The 15,383-nt window shown below is 34.8% G+C and overlaps 1 protein-coding gene across 1 annotated transcript in view; it reads right to left on the bottom strand.

Moving 5' to 3' along the window:
• Positions 1-7,133: 7,133 nt before the first annotated feature.
• The window catches only part of LOC111427201 (zinc finger protein klumpfuss), a 47,109-nt gene continuing 38,859 nt past the window's right edge, over positions 7,134-15,383 (bottom strand). The window contains exon 2 of the mRNA XM_023062217.2: positions 7,134-9,786. Within this exon, the coding sequence (XP_022917985.1) occupies positions 8,272-9,675 (1,404 nt within the window). The 5' untranslated portion in view covers positions 9,676-9,786 and the 3' untranslated portion in view covers positions 7,134-8,271. The remainder of the gene's footprint in view (positions 9,787-15,383) is intronic.

Here is a 15,383-nt window from a genome sequence, read left to right as displayed (position 1 = left end):
AGGTTGGATTGGACCATCTCTCGAAGCTAATTCGACGTTTGACCCATGTGTAGGGCCATTGTCTAAAACAAGTGATATTATTACCCTCCAAAAAAGAATGCAGCACAAGTTATCAGAAACGATAAACAAATATTTCTTTGATTAATTATGTAATGTTATGGTTTTTCTATATGAGTTTCTGTTTGTATTCTCGAACTTTTTTGTAAATGTATGTCTTGTTAGGTAAAACTTTCTTTGATAGAATTTGGAAACATAATCTGCAGTTAAATTAAGACCGTCCACTTTTTTCCTAAACTATTCGATAAATTCCCTAATTCACACCTCCTAATTTGATTTTTACTATGTTATATTTCCATTACAGAAAGATAGGTTTTATGTTTGAGTTGAATACCGCCTACTAATAGATAAAGGACATTATAGAGGAAATTTTTAACTTAAAATGACTACTTACCAATAATTTACCATTAATTCATGTATAAAAGAAAGAAATGAAAGGTTTCGTTAGAAATATTTTATTACAAAATACAGTTGACATCTCTCGCTGTATAAGAAAGGTACATGTACAAATGCGCAATATAATACAACAATTAATAAAAGAGATTATGTAGAGACGCCGCGACGACGAAACTCCAAACAGATACAGCCAAGCTTATAGACGGATTTTTGAGAAACATTGCACCATTTAACAACAGTGCGGATACATTTTCAGGTCTACACAATAAACTATATTATTATGCCGCACCAATTCCTTTCAAATTTACGACTTATTGTATAAATACAAAATTATTCAATCTTTTTTATTGATCATTTATTAAAAATCAATTAAAAAGTCTTTAAAAATATCTGAAAGTTAAAGTATCTAATTACAATAAGAATTGAGCAAACGTATTTTACAGACGACGGGTTTTAGAAAATGGGATGTATACAACCTGTACAACATACACAATAACGACATTGTTAAAGGGGGTCCTGTGTAGTTGGAGCTGTGGCGATTTATTTACGAGATAGTAAAATGGGCGGCGGCGTCCTTAATCGCCCAACGAAGGAGGAATTTTATTATTTCCTTTTTTTTACGACAGCTCCGACAAAAGCCGTAAATTAGCGGGCCGGCGATGATCGAGCGAAACAGGAACTGAAAAAGAGACGTTCGCCGAGTTTAGTATTGACTTTAATGGGACAGTCCGCGTCGTAAAATATTTTTAAAGCTGCTATGTAGGTTTCTCGTCTCTTTATGGACTCTTCTCTTCTCATCTTAACAACGCGATTCTATATAAAAGATTGCCTAAAAAATATATCTGTTTAGTTTATATCGATTTCTCTATCTTTTTTATTTTTTTTTTCTTTTGGTCAATTCTTAAATAGCATCTTTCTAAAACTTTTTTTTCTGGCAAACGCATTCTCTAACTACACCTTTCTTATATTTTTCTCATTTTTATTAGTACTTAATATGGTGATTCAGGATTTGCGTGGGGTAAATTCGACAAACGTGAATCACGAGTGAACCTGGTGGGTGAGACCCCCTCATTACAATTTACGCCCATATTTGACCACGCTAACCATAAACCAGCCAGAAATTCAGACATACTCAATTAATGCAGCAACAACGCCTGTATGAACGTATTTGGTATTTATACAACGTACTGGACTTTGAAGAAATAACCGAGTTTGTCAACAACGTGGGTTGTATACGCGGTTGAGGCTCGTCGGTGAGAGGAAGAAGTCTACAAATCAAACACCTGATTCACGGCGTCTACCGCTCCGATTACAAATACTCAACTGAGACACTACAATTTGCATTTGTGTACAAAACGAGCATGGAGCAGTTTTGCAACGGAACCCCATCTATGTAAATATCGTGTGCTACGTACGTTTTGACTAATACGCGTAATCTCGGGCGTTTGAATTTTAATCGGATTATGGCTTGGAAGCACGTTTGTTTTGCATAAACGAATCGTAGTGCTTGCAGAAAATTGTATCCTTGTAATTTGCACAATGAATTTGCTTTAAGTTAACGTTAATATAAAAATTCTTTCTCATAAATATTTATGAGAAATACGCAATCATTTATTGTGGTTATTTGTATTCTCGTTTTTTTTTTGTAAATTGAGACACCAAATTTGATTGATTTGATAATTCCAATATGGAATACAATTGGATTTAGTTTTGATTAGATTTTGGGATTTTTATGTTTTGTTGTTGAGTTAACATTAAAATTAATGAGATTAACGTGCCTAATTCATAAAATATTTTGTTGCAAACTCGATTGTACGAATAAGTTTGCGTTTAATTGTATAAAATTACAGTTCTTAAAATCAATGTGAAGGAAGCTCTTCTTTCAGTCCATTGTTCAATTTTTATGAGTAATCATGATTCTTTTTTCTTTAAAAATGTCATCAATTATAACAGCAGCAAAAAGTGTGATCGTAATTATGAACATTTCAGGTGAATTACGTGGGTGTATGTTTTCATTCTATACGACAGCTTGATGACCTTGTTATGATAATTTACACGTATTGAAAAACTATAACAAGTCAGCCCCTCATAAATATTTTGCAGAGATATTTTGCAATTTTACATTATAATATTTAAAAGTATTCAATTTTAAAAGTTTTTAACTGAATCATAGGTATCATGTGATGCATTCATTATATGATGAGGATGTCTCGGTAGGATACGTGCGTGAAAAGAAGAAAGCTGCGACAAGATTTAGAGTAACGAAAAATACAATCTCACCTTAGATATAGATTACGTATATTAGATAATGTTGAGAACATCGTCTTTCACTGGCAAAGGTCTTGAAGGAATAGAACCTATAGCGCCAGAATTAATAGTTACTAGAGACATATGTAACGATAATCTTTAAAATTGAGGCAACATAAATGAACGCTTTCGTAATTATTTTGGATCCGAAATGAATGTGAAGAATGTATGCCAAAGCAGAGGTGGTATCTCACAAGGAATGAAGGATGCCCACCAGTTCCCGTATATTACGTTAGGATGAAAGCTACCCCGGCAATCGACGAAAAATGAATTCTCCACCAGGTTCCAGCGAAACTCTACCTGACTACTTCGAGACGAAGGAGAGTACTGACTTACTATTGAAGGTTCATTTATCTATTGTATGTCCAACACTAATGAAGAGCAATCTTCCGGCAGCGACTTTGGTCTGTGTAGTAGCTAATGAATTTAATAATTTAATGTTGTAATGCTCAATAAGGAACAACTGAAGAAATTCCTAAACGCGCGATTCAAAAGTAGGGGGTAGGGTTTAAATGGTCGATTATGAGTTTTTTGTTAGACCTAAGGTGAGTCTACTCACAGATTCCTAATCCCTTTGCGTAAAATAATCACATACGACGCTCTAACCTTTTAGAATATTTTCATATTAGATGATCAGTTAACAATCTGAATAACTTTGACGACCAAAAAGTGAACAATGTTTTTTTGGAGTTGCATTTATCAACTTGATTATTATTTTGTTAACGAAACCAGTAGCAAAATCAAGTACTTAACTTGTAGTAACAATTGCAAAATTTCTTGAATGATAGAGTTGGAAACTGGATTACACCAATGGAAATGGACTCTTCCGTCGTAAAAGACCAGTACAATCCAATATGATGAAAATGTGTAGAATCAAATTGTAAGAAATTATATTACTATCAAAAAGCCTATTCGAAAGAACAAGTAGAACAGTTCAGGATTATGAAATTTATTTATTTTACCAAGCAGAATGCTTTGAAAACGATGTCACAAAGACAGAGAAATGCACACAACGATTAATGATTTCCATATAAATACTTCGTGTTGACAATATTACGGGATATCCGGTTTGATGGTGAGGCTGATGTTGAAAGATTTCCAGGACGACGTTGAAATGTGTAAAGGACGAACCTGAAGCTTGTCAGACATAATACTAAGGAATGTTTGGAATAATACTTAGATGTGACAGGAATGATCTTGCAGGATATCCAGGCTATAATAGAATGTCAGAGGTAACATTAAGCGCATTATTGCCAACGGTGATTTTAAGAGATATATCTAGGACGATTCTAAGGATGCCTAGAATTATATTTATAAATGGCCGACACTTCATAGAAATATAATAGGAATAATGTTGAGGTGATAATATCTAAGATGATATTAAGGACATCCCTTAATGACACAACTTTAAGCATTATTTTTGCAGAATGTTGATAATTGTCAGGGATATCATCCGTGGAAATAACGTTGAGAGGTGCTAGGATGATATTGAGAAATATAGGACAATGTTAGGAATACCAGGAATAATGTTGAGGGATAACCAGACCGATTGAGGTAAGCTGTGGACGATATTGCTGTATGTCCAGGTTAGTGATGAAGAGTGTGTCAGATATAATGTTGAAGCTAGTCAGAAATAACTAGGGGATATTTGGAAGAATATGAAGAAGTGACAGTTATGGTCTTGCGAAATATCCGGGATAATGCCATCGTCAGAGACAACATAAAGTGCTATCTCGAACGATGTTTAGGAGTGGCAAGATTGATATTGGGAGAGAAATAGTGGTGATTATTCCAAAAGTGCTGCTCGAGACGATGTTGAGAAGTGCTAGGGATGATATTAAGATATGTTTAGGGAGATATTAAGGATACCAGGAATAATGTTGAACGATATTGAAATAAGTGTCGAACAATATTGCTGTATGTTCGGATTAATAATGAGGGGAGTCAGGGATGAGACTGAAGCTTCTCAGATGTTTGTTTCTCTGTTTGAAACAATATTGAGAGGTGAGAAAGATGGTCTTGCCAAATATCCAGGTAATGTTAAACATTAAGTGCTATCTAGAAAATGTTTAGGAGGTGTTTGGGAGATGTCTAAGATGAAATTAAGTGTTGTCTAGACATTAACTATTGAAAGATGGCCGGGACTACGTGGAAGTATACAAGAAACGTAATACTGAGGTGAAACGGATGATCTTGTCGCATATCCAGGATGATAATAAGGGATACTAGAGACAACACTAAGCGTTGATCAAAACGATATCGAGAAGTAGTAGGGATGACATTAAAACATGGCCTTGAACGTATACTAGAAAACCTTGAAGTATACTAGAAATGATTGATTAAGGCTTTTAATAGGTAATGTGGCAAAATGTTTAACAGAAAACGAAGATATTTAAAGAAGTACGTCATCTTGTTTTTAGCATTACACAACACTAACAAAACGCACCAATATTAATACTGGCCATTACACATACAGAAAATACTGCTATAAAATGTCTACTAAAGTTACTAAAATTCTCCGCAAATACTTATACGTTTTTTCTAAATCTCATTTACCACTTTTGTCTGTATCGCTAAGTGTTGAAATCATAAAGAGTCATAGAGTTGTGAATGTTAACCTTAGATTATCATTAATACACAATGATTACAACTTTTTTGTTTCCACCCTTTCCGGTTGCGAATACAAGATAGTGTTGTAGGAATTAAAAAATTTCCTACATATAATATTTGATAGAGCACCCACAACCATTTATAACTTCAGAAGGTTCCTTTTTTTGTTGTAAAATAAAACGCAAATAATTGAAAATTGATCCAATTTACAGGACGGCTTTAAATTTACAGACATTAATGTAATTTGGTTTTAAATTTTTCTTAATTGGATGTTAATGTTTTGTATTTTTGCATGTGAGTTAAACTGTTTAGTAAGTACTGCAAAAATTACGATTTTTCAACCAATGAAATGCGAGGTATAAATCATGTTGTTTTGCTTAAACAAATTTTAATGGGCAATCATGACGTAAAGTTGATGCGTACAGGTTGTAACTGTTATTTAATAATTGTTAAATAAGATAAACATTATAGATCAAGACTCTTCAAAAATTGACTCTTATCAGCTACATTCATGTTCAATTTTGAGTTTACGATCAAAAAAGAAACTACATCAATCTATATTAAACTAGACCAATCAAATATGGCATAAAAACAATTTTTTGTGAATCTTGCGAAGTTAAAAATATTATTTTTGATCACGTTTTTAAAATCATGAACTAATAATACTAATACAAATAGCTCTCATAATCACGATTTTGATATTTCTATAGCGATTTTGATGGAGGTTGTTTAATTCAAATTACACTTAATTCAAGGAGGACAAACACGTTTCAAATGAATTACGTAATTTATGTTTCTAATCGAATTTTTCTACATTGATTGGCTCTTTTAAATTGCGTATTTTAATTGTACAACACGAATCTCAGACAACAAATATTTAAAAAAATGCAAATTTCTGCGATTATCTTAAACTGAAACGTTTCTGTTAACACGTTAAAAATAAATTTCTCGATCTTGATATACAAATAACCACTTTGATATTTTTTGACATTAGTTTATTACCTGCGGAAAATTTAATCAATATTCACCATAACTTAACTCATTTTAACGAATTCAACAATCCATGCACCATCATAAATACTTAATTAATGACATTATTTATGTCCATCGTGGCAATTATAAACTTTTGAATCTTTCATAACCGTGTAGATTTATACTACACCTGTCGGAATGCGTTTGCCAGGTCCTGGGCTATTCTATCTGTGAGAAGAAAACTGCACATAATCCGTGCATAATGTATGCGTTAGTGTTCGATTTAGACCCTCGCTTAGCGTTTCTTGCGCTGTACAGAAGGAAACACAGAAGACATACATATTAATCGTAACGAGAAAGGCACATGTTAATGACGGGATTATTACAATTTATCGACATGTCTGGCGCGATAACGAAGTAGGATACGATATTCTTCTCGTTGAGGATTTTTGGTAACACATGGCGGTTTACATTGAACGTCCACGTAACGTTTAACAGCCATAAAGCGTACGGGTCCGCAAGCAAATTTTCACGTTCGGAACAGGTTCTTTTACCGCCGGGTTTTACATAATTTTCGGCTTCCTTTATCGGCTCGAATTTGCTTGTGGAGGTACCTTTTTTTGAACATTACATTAACATATTTTTATGCCTTAAGTGGTACGTATATTATGTGCGTATTTAAGCGCACCGTTTTTTTTTTTCTTTTTTTTTTGTTTGTTTGAGCAGAGTAATAGGAAAATAAAATATTTAATATAAAAGGAAAATAAAAGAAAATAAAAAAAAATATGATAAATGGTTAAAACAGTTTATTTTTTTTATTTTAATCAAATGATCATAACAAAACATCTGAGCAAAAATGGAACTTTTCTTTTCTGGATCCTTATAAAATAATGATTTAAATTAAATACAAAATAAACAAAATTAAATAATTAAGTAGCTAGAAAGTTTTGTACATGCAAAACTCAATGTTGAATTCGTAAATAAAACTAAATCACTTTTCACAACAGGAAAAAAATCGTATGTAAAGGAATAAATAATATTTATACATAAATTAAAAAGAAACGTAGTACAGATATTCAGAGTACGAAGGATTTCTATAAACAACGAAAATATATAAGTATTTTTTGTCTTCATGAACACCTACACTTTTTTTCATTTTAGCGTAGCAATAATTAAGTTTCTTTAACTTAAGAACTAGAGCGTTAATATAAATAATGTTACGATATAAAAAATATAAACATGAGCCATACATTTAACATTAACATGTATATAAGAACAGAATGTGGCACATATTTTACATAAAAGGGCACTGGGTAACGATTTTTTAAACATTTTTTCCGTCACAAGTATTTATGATAATATACGAGACAAATTTCGTCGAAACGGATAAGCAACAATTAACCAATATTCAAAAAAAAAACAATCGAGATTTTCAATTTTTTATGACACTAGAAAAAAAATAATAAAATACGTACGTAAAAGTATCACAGTATCTCGTGTCTTTAACAATTATTAATTGATCAGCTGTATAATCTTTCCACTGACCTCTCACATCTTGCAATTGAAAATACAATTAATTATCGAGTCGTTAGGCTATTTATTATTATTTATTTGGACAGATTTCGAGCAACGGTCATCAATGCGTGCGATTTAAATAAACAAGATGTGTGGACGGGTCATCGTTTGGCACACTGTACAACAGACGTGAAACCACACACTGGAATGATATGAGATCGGGCGAAGGAGACAATAAGATACTTAACACACGAATTGACTTCCAACAGGTATTGTCGACGTTGATTAATTCCGTTCTTGTAAACAATAAACAAAAATAAAAATAAATAAGTAGAATCACCGCTCTCACAACCGTGAATTTTTTTTTGTTCCACCTCCTCCTCCTATTTTCTTCATTAATATTCTGTTACGTTTTTAATGCTGTTCTGTTTTAATTGTAACCTGTTCGGTTTCGTACCGTGCATGCGTACGCATGTGTCGTGTAATCATGTCCCTACGACATGCCGCGTACGGACATTGTGGACACTTGTAAGGTTTCTCTCCGGTATGCGTTCGTTGATGAGTCGAAAGATGGTCCGACCTCGAAAACACTTGACCGCACACTCTACATGTGTATGGTTTGACACCCGTATGTAGGCGCATGTGTCGCGTTAACATGTCACTACGCGCAAACGACCTCTTACAAACTTCGCACAGATAAGCTTTCGCGGTTGAATCGTTGCTGTTCTGTCTACTTTTGTGCCTCGAAGCCATATGTTTTGCTAGACGGTCATGTAAACTAAACATTTGACCACAAACTGGACAAACGTATGCGACATCGGACCCGGGAGGCATTTCTTCAACAACCGGACTAACTTCTAAATTATACCGCGAAGCTACCGATTCTTTTGTTGTTGGTGATGCGACATCTCCTTTAACAACGGGAACGGAAACGGTGCCACGTGGTGGAAGAAACCCAGTGGGTAATAATTGAAGAGGTGGTGGCACTAAACACTCCATACTCGAAACTTTTTCTCGTTTCATCGAAAGATCTAACGGAGAATCTTGTGGCGAGGATGTTTCGGAATCCAAAGATCCTTTTCCAATACCTGTACTGACTGTAAGTGGATGTGGCCAACCAAGAGAAGCTTTCGCTCTTTCCGCCTTCGCAGCTTCGAACCATAACGGGAGGTCGGAATCTGAGTGACTTCTTCTTCGAAAAATATCGGGCAGGTACTTGGAGTGTAGGTAATGTTCAAAACTATAAGGTGCGGGTACGGGTGAGGCTGACATTAATGGAGAAACAGGACTTGCGGGGAAAAATCGATCGTAAGGATGCATAGCAGGTGGATGATGACCCATTCCAGTAACACAGGAATAACAAGGACAAGGCCTAGATAATGGAGGACTAGAACTGGCGTCGTCCTCTTTTAGCCTCAGAGGACTAAAACTGATTCTGGGTGAATCACTCGAACTATGTGGAGATTTATTACTCGAACTGGCAGGACTAAAGACATCCTCGTCTTCACTGGCTTGTTGATATCTTTCGGAAGTATCAAATCGAAATACTTCCGACATATGTTTAGGCGTTTTTATAGCGTGACCATCTTCTTCTTTAATATTATTATTGACTTGTTGAATATTATTGTTAATTATAGGTGTCGAAGGAGTACTCGAAGAATGTGCACCAGCTAATTTATCTAAGACTTGACTCAACCTCTTTCGTTTTCTTTGTTTCCCGGCTATTGGATGGTTATGATTCGCAACGAAAGGGTGGTTATTGTTGTGCGGTTTAACGTCGTGCGTCGTGGTTTCAACTGCAGTCTCGGCCATCGTCATTTGCGAGAGGCGGCTGAGGGCCGCGGATCCCGAATTTTATCCTAAGGGATACTGACGATAATTATTCTTCGATTCGCTTACTTGTACGTATTTGGACGGTTGCTGTAGTATCTGAAACCAAAAGACAAAAGAAACTTAAAATCATGAAACAAGTTCTCAGAGAAAACGACGCGGCCATAAACTTTAGTTGTAACGGTAGAAATTCTGCAGTGGTTTCATAGGCGAGGAAGTCGCACTGCGGGATAACTTGCTCTAGTAGCAAGTCCCGACGCCACCACCCTCGCAAACGTCGCATTGCACCACCGACGCTATAAAATTCGACGTGCCGCATGCTCTAGCTGTCTACCAGATCCCCAGACAAAGCTCCCCACATGATAAATTGACCGAGGAGTGTTGCCAAATTACCGAATGGAGAGCTAATTTTTTTTGAACGATTTATAAAAAGTAATGAATGCAAATCAGTGGAACGGGAGGAAGACATTAATCTTTGTTTTCCACTATTTTTTTAGGGTAATATCTTACATCCTGTCATTTTATAAAGTGTCGGAACTTGTTGACGTGTAGGTATCAATCATTGATGGCGAAACCTATTTAAACGTTCATTTAATCTTTTTAAGGCTTATACAACTGTTAACAGTCATGGTATCCATAAATTAGTTGCTATTAATAATGAAAAGAAGTTGTTAAAAGAAAAAACGTTCTAAGAGTTTTTTAGTATAACGCAATAAGTATTGGAAATTGTATCAGTAAAAGTATCTTAAATCGAAAGGGAAGTTATGTAAATCAGTTTACACGTGCTGAAAAGCTCGTGCTAGGCAATTTATTGCCCTATGTTCTGAGTATTGGCCGCCATTACGAACAAAATTGCGGAAACCCGTCTATAGATGGGATCGGATGGCGTGACCATCAACGGCTTTGTAAAACGGGAGCAACCGTAGCAAAAGTTTATATCTGTTTGAATCAACGCTTAATTGTGGACAATTTAATTAGCAGGAACGCCATAGCTCCTATCTTAAATACCAAGACAGATTTAAGACTTACAACTCATGAATAATGGAAATTAAAATCAAGAACAAGAAATTTAAAAAAAAAAGAAAGTGAAGATTAAATTAAGACTATTATGTTGTTTTTTTTTCCTTTTTCATTGCAAACTTAGAAAATAAATAAGAACTACGTCTGGTTTTATAGTGAAAAATGCATGCGGACGTGCGAACTAGCCAAGAACAAGCTCTGATTGGAATTGTAACGCGGCAGGACGACCGTTCCCGGAGCACACAAGAACTCCCAAAGCCCCATTAGAACTGAATTTGTTACGGCACCACATAAATTATTTATAGATTTCGCGGCAACCCGCCGTCGGTTGGTCTTTCGAGAGTTTTTCCGCGTCCGCGTACCACCTGCCCCATAGCGTAAATTTAATAAACAAACTCCATTGTAATTGAAAATTGCGTTAGCCATCATCCAAAGAATGAAAGTAAGACCTTTCTGCCTCGCCCCGTTTCACCCGCTGCTACGGTAGCGTTATGCCACCAGATGGCCCGATTGAATTGTAACGTGTAATTTCGTATAGATTAGACCCAGCAGTTTCTTTTCCGATTGCCAGACATGCGCCATTATGCCCGCGGAAGATAATTAAGATTCGAATAAAGAAAAAAAAAGTTACCACGTGAATCTACTACGTAGATAATTATATCTACGTTTCAATATGTTTTGGGGGCAATACACTTGGTGAATTGTTACCTTTAGAAGAGAATTAGTAGGGAATTAGGAGAACGTTAGCCCAAAGCGACAAATAGAACTGCTGCTCATCGCGATAAAAGACCTTAATAGGTATTAAATTACAACTTTTTCCTTTCGTACGGTGATAATAGATAGACTGCCGTCACTAAACTCTCTCGCAGCAGGAGATTTTTTTATTTAATGCATTGTGTTCGCCTGCAAAAACATGCAAATAGAAAGTGGCACGTTTAACATTCATTCCCGAAGGTGTTGTTTTGGTTGGATAAATCGAATCCATCAGGATCGATTTAAAATTCCAAATAGTCGATAACTCCACACCTACAATTCGTTAAATTTCGTTTTGTTAATTAACGTACAAGTTCGAAGAACGGACTATCTTCGTCCCATTCATTTAAGAACGTTTATGTTAATATACAAAGCCGTAGGCTGCATATTTATAAAAATAAACTATGCTCAACACGCATACCACACATATAGTGCTTTTAATAAATCTAATTTGATTATTAATTACTAAATTAACGATAAGAAAAAAATTTTAATTATATATTTCATGTAAATTGAAAACTGATATGGGGTGTTATGTAAGTACAGTAGAACCTCGATATAAACCCGAAACTTTCTAGTTGTAGGTCTAGTGCTAGTTCTAGTTTTAGTTCAATGAAAAATATACAACAATCTAACGCTGAATAAAAATTAAAACTGGAATTAACACTGGATCTAGAAACATTCGGATTTAGCCGCACGTCTCTCAAGACGGCTAAACCCGAATGATTCTAGTTCTAGGTCTTGTGTTAGTTCTAGTGATAGTGCTAGTGCAAAACTAGCACTAACACTAGACCTAGAACAAGAAAATATTATAGGTCTAGTGTTAGTTCTAGTTTTAATTGTTATTAAGCGCTAAATTGTTGTCTATTTTTACTTAAATAAAAGTAGAACTAACACTTGACCTAGAACTGGAAACATTCGGATTTAGCAGCACGTCTCTCAAGACGGCTAAACCCGAATGATTCTAGTTCTAGGTCATGTGTTAGTTCTACTGATAGTGCTAGTGCAATACTAGAACCAACACAAGACATAGATCTAGAAACATTCGGATTTAGCCGCACGTCTCACAAGACGGCTAAACCCGAATGATTCTAGTTCTAGGTCTTATGTTAATCGATAGTGCTCGTGCAAAACTAGAACTAACACTATACCTAGAACTACAAAATATTATAGGTCTAGTGTTAGTTCTTGTTTTAATTGTTATTAAGCGCTAAATTGTTGTCTATTTTTACATAAATAAAAGTAGAACTAACGCTTGACCTAGAACTGGAAACATTCAGATTTAACCGCACGTATCTCAAGACGGCTAAACCCGAATGATTCTAATTCTAGGTATAGTGTTAGTTCTAGTGACAGTGTTAGTGTAAATCTAGAACTAACACTACACCTAGAATTAGAAACATCGGCAGTTCGTCTGAAGACGTACGGCTAAACCCGAAACTTTGACGAAGAACATGGAATATTAGTTACTTGGAAAATAACCCGAGTTATTTTACTTATGGGAACTAAATCAAAAATAACTCCTGTTAGATTCAGTTGAAAGTTTTAATTAAATAAATTAATTCATGTAGACAAGACTTGTTTTATAACTTCTTTTTGTTTTGTAACTAATTATGAAATAAGATGAGCTTGAAGTTTGCCTACTAACTAAAATAACACCTTGTATAATTAAATAAAATTATTCATTGCAAGAAAGACAAAGATGTTTGAAAGAAAGAAATAAAAAATAAATAAGGAGATGTACACAAAGTACAAGGAGAAATACAACAAGAGGTGGAAGGGTTCTTGTTTATTTGTTGTTAGTCCTGAACGCGCAGTCCGCCTCTTAATAAATGGTAATTATAGTTAACATCGCTATTGGAAACAGAAGCACCTGCAACAAAGACCACAGTGCGCCCGCGTTCGTGTTCGAGTTCAATTTTATTAAAACGCCTACTCCGGGGCAAATGAAGTGAACTTCTCGTTCTTCGTCTTTCTTAACGTCTTCTTGACTTCTTCTCTCAAGGGTCGTCGTCGTCGTCGTCGTCGCAACACGGGACGCGCACACACAAAGGGTTCCCGATAATGTCGGGACTGCGAGCACGCCATTATCAAGATGTAATAAATCTCCCTCTATTAATGGCGAACGCAAGCCATATTTTGACGCATTCAATTAAGCCGTTGTAGGTAATACGTGGGAGAGAGAACCGAATCTATTGTATTTATTTAATAGTTTATTAATAGAGCCCCGCGCTGCGTTGATGGAAGGTCACCGATTTAATTAGTTGCGAGATGAAGTTTTTTTTTGCTTTACTTGGTCCGAGTTGTTGAGACAAATACAAAATCCGATCGCAAACCTTACACGGAGAAAACACTGGACAATTAAAACCGGAGTGGTGACTAATTGATTTTATTAGTGTGGCGACGTCGATTCGGAATCTTTTAATCGTACTTTGATCAGGTAGCAACTGAATTGATTTACAAAACGAAATCGAATATTGACCTTAATATGAATTTCATGATAAATCAACAATATCTCAAAGATTTCATTATTACTATAAAATGTCATACTTTATTTTCTTTTGTTGACAATGCTCAGAAAGTTTACAACAAAAAAATTATCAATCTAAATTGTAATAGATTATTTCAAACAAATCCAAAATAAAAACTCATTTATTTATACCACTATTGAGTGGATGAGATTTGAGTGAAATAACTTATGACATTATAACTAAGGATATGGCCATAAAATGCCACATTAAAGCTTCTAAACAATACAATAAACCAGGATTATGATATAATAGACCACATAACTTATTTTTACAGCTATATTTCATTTTTAATTCATAAAAATACGGTGAAAGGATTCTTCATTTCGATATCTTCGTAAAGAGATTTCTCGGTGTAAATAAACGAAGCGAATAAAAAAAAGTTAAAAAAAGAAGTAGTATAAGTACTGGTTGCGCATTACTTTCGCCATGCCCCCTTCGAGTGAAGTGAAGGACCGACTTCTTCGCGGCGGCCCTCTACCATCTCAACGGGGAATAATTATCGGTCTTAATCAACGTGTCTCGGCTGTCCAGCGAAATATATGTAATTAAGACCTTGCGGGCCGCTACCGTGTGAACTCCCGGCTCAAGATTCACGTACGTCACTCTGATTAAGCCTAATTACTCATTCGGTCTCTCATCGTCGGACAATGAACACTACAACTAATGGAAAAAAACTACATTGAAGAAGATCACCGATTATTATTTATATTAACCACGACTTCAAAAGGTTTATGGATTATAGTAAGTGTTTGTTGATGATGAGAAGATGAAAATTAAATTTTTTAATTTGTAATGTAAATTAATTAACTTATAAATGACATAAATAATTAACCTAACCCAAATCATTCTAACATTTATGTAACTTTGCTGTTATTAAAGTCAAATTTATATCCCCTGAAGACGTGATATTGCTCAAGAAACGTGTTTGATATTGATCAACCTCGGATTTAAAATACTGGCAGTGATAAGTGTGATAATACATAAGCTAGATTAGACTGCTGAAACACTCACATTTCAGAACATTAATGTTTAAAACAAAAACCATGATGATGATATTAGTTAACCCTGGAAAAGAATTTTAAAGAAGTGGGATATTATTGATGAAATGACCTGAATACACAGACTTAAGGTACCAATTCAAAACGAAGAGTTAATCTGTTGTTCTGATAACTAACGAATCAACAAATTCTGGTTATGATCTCCATGATAATCTTGGTGGCAGAAACTTGCCAACAAAAGTTACAAATATTTCATATAAATAATTAATCACCTCACAACAATTTGTTTGCTACGGGAGTAACTTATCTCATTAACACTAACAACCTGCGCAAACTAGTGTCAGATATAATTGCAATTTAATCCAATTTAAAAAAAATGTATGGGAAACTTTTT

The sequence above is a fragment of the Onthophagus taurus genome, chromosome 1 (genome assembly GCF_036711975.1).
Source record: "Onthophagus taurus isolate NC chromosome 1, IU_Otau_3.0, whole genome shotgun sequence".
NCBI lineage: Eukaryota > Metazoa > Arthropoda > Insecta > Coleoptera > Scarabaeidae > Onthophagus > Onthophagus taurus.
This window is presented reverse-complemented; position numbering and strand designations above follow the sequence as displayed.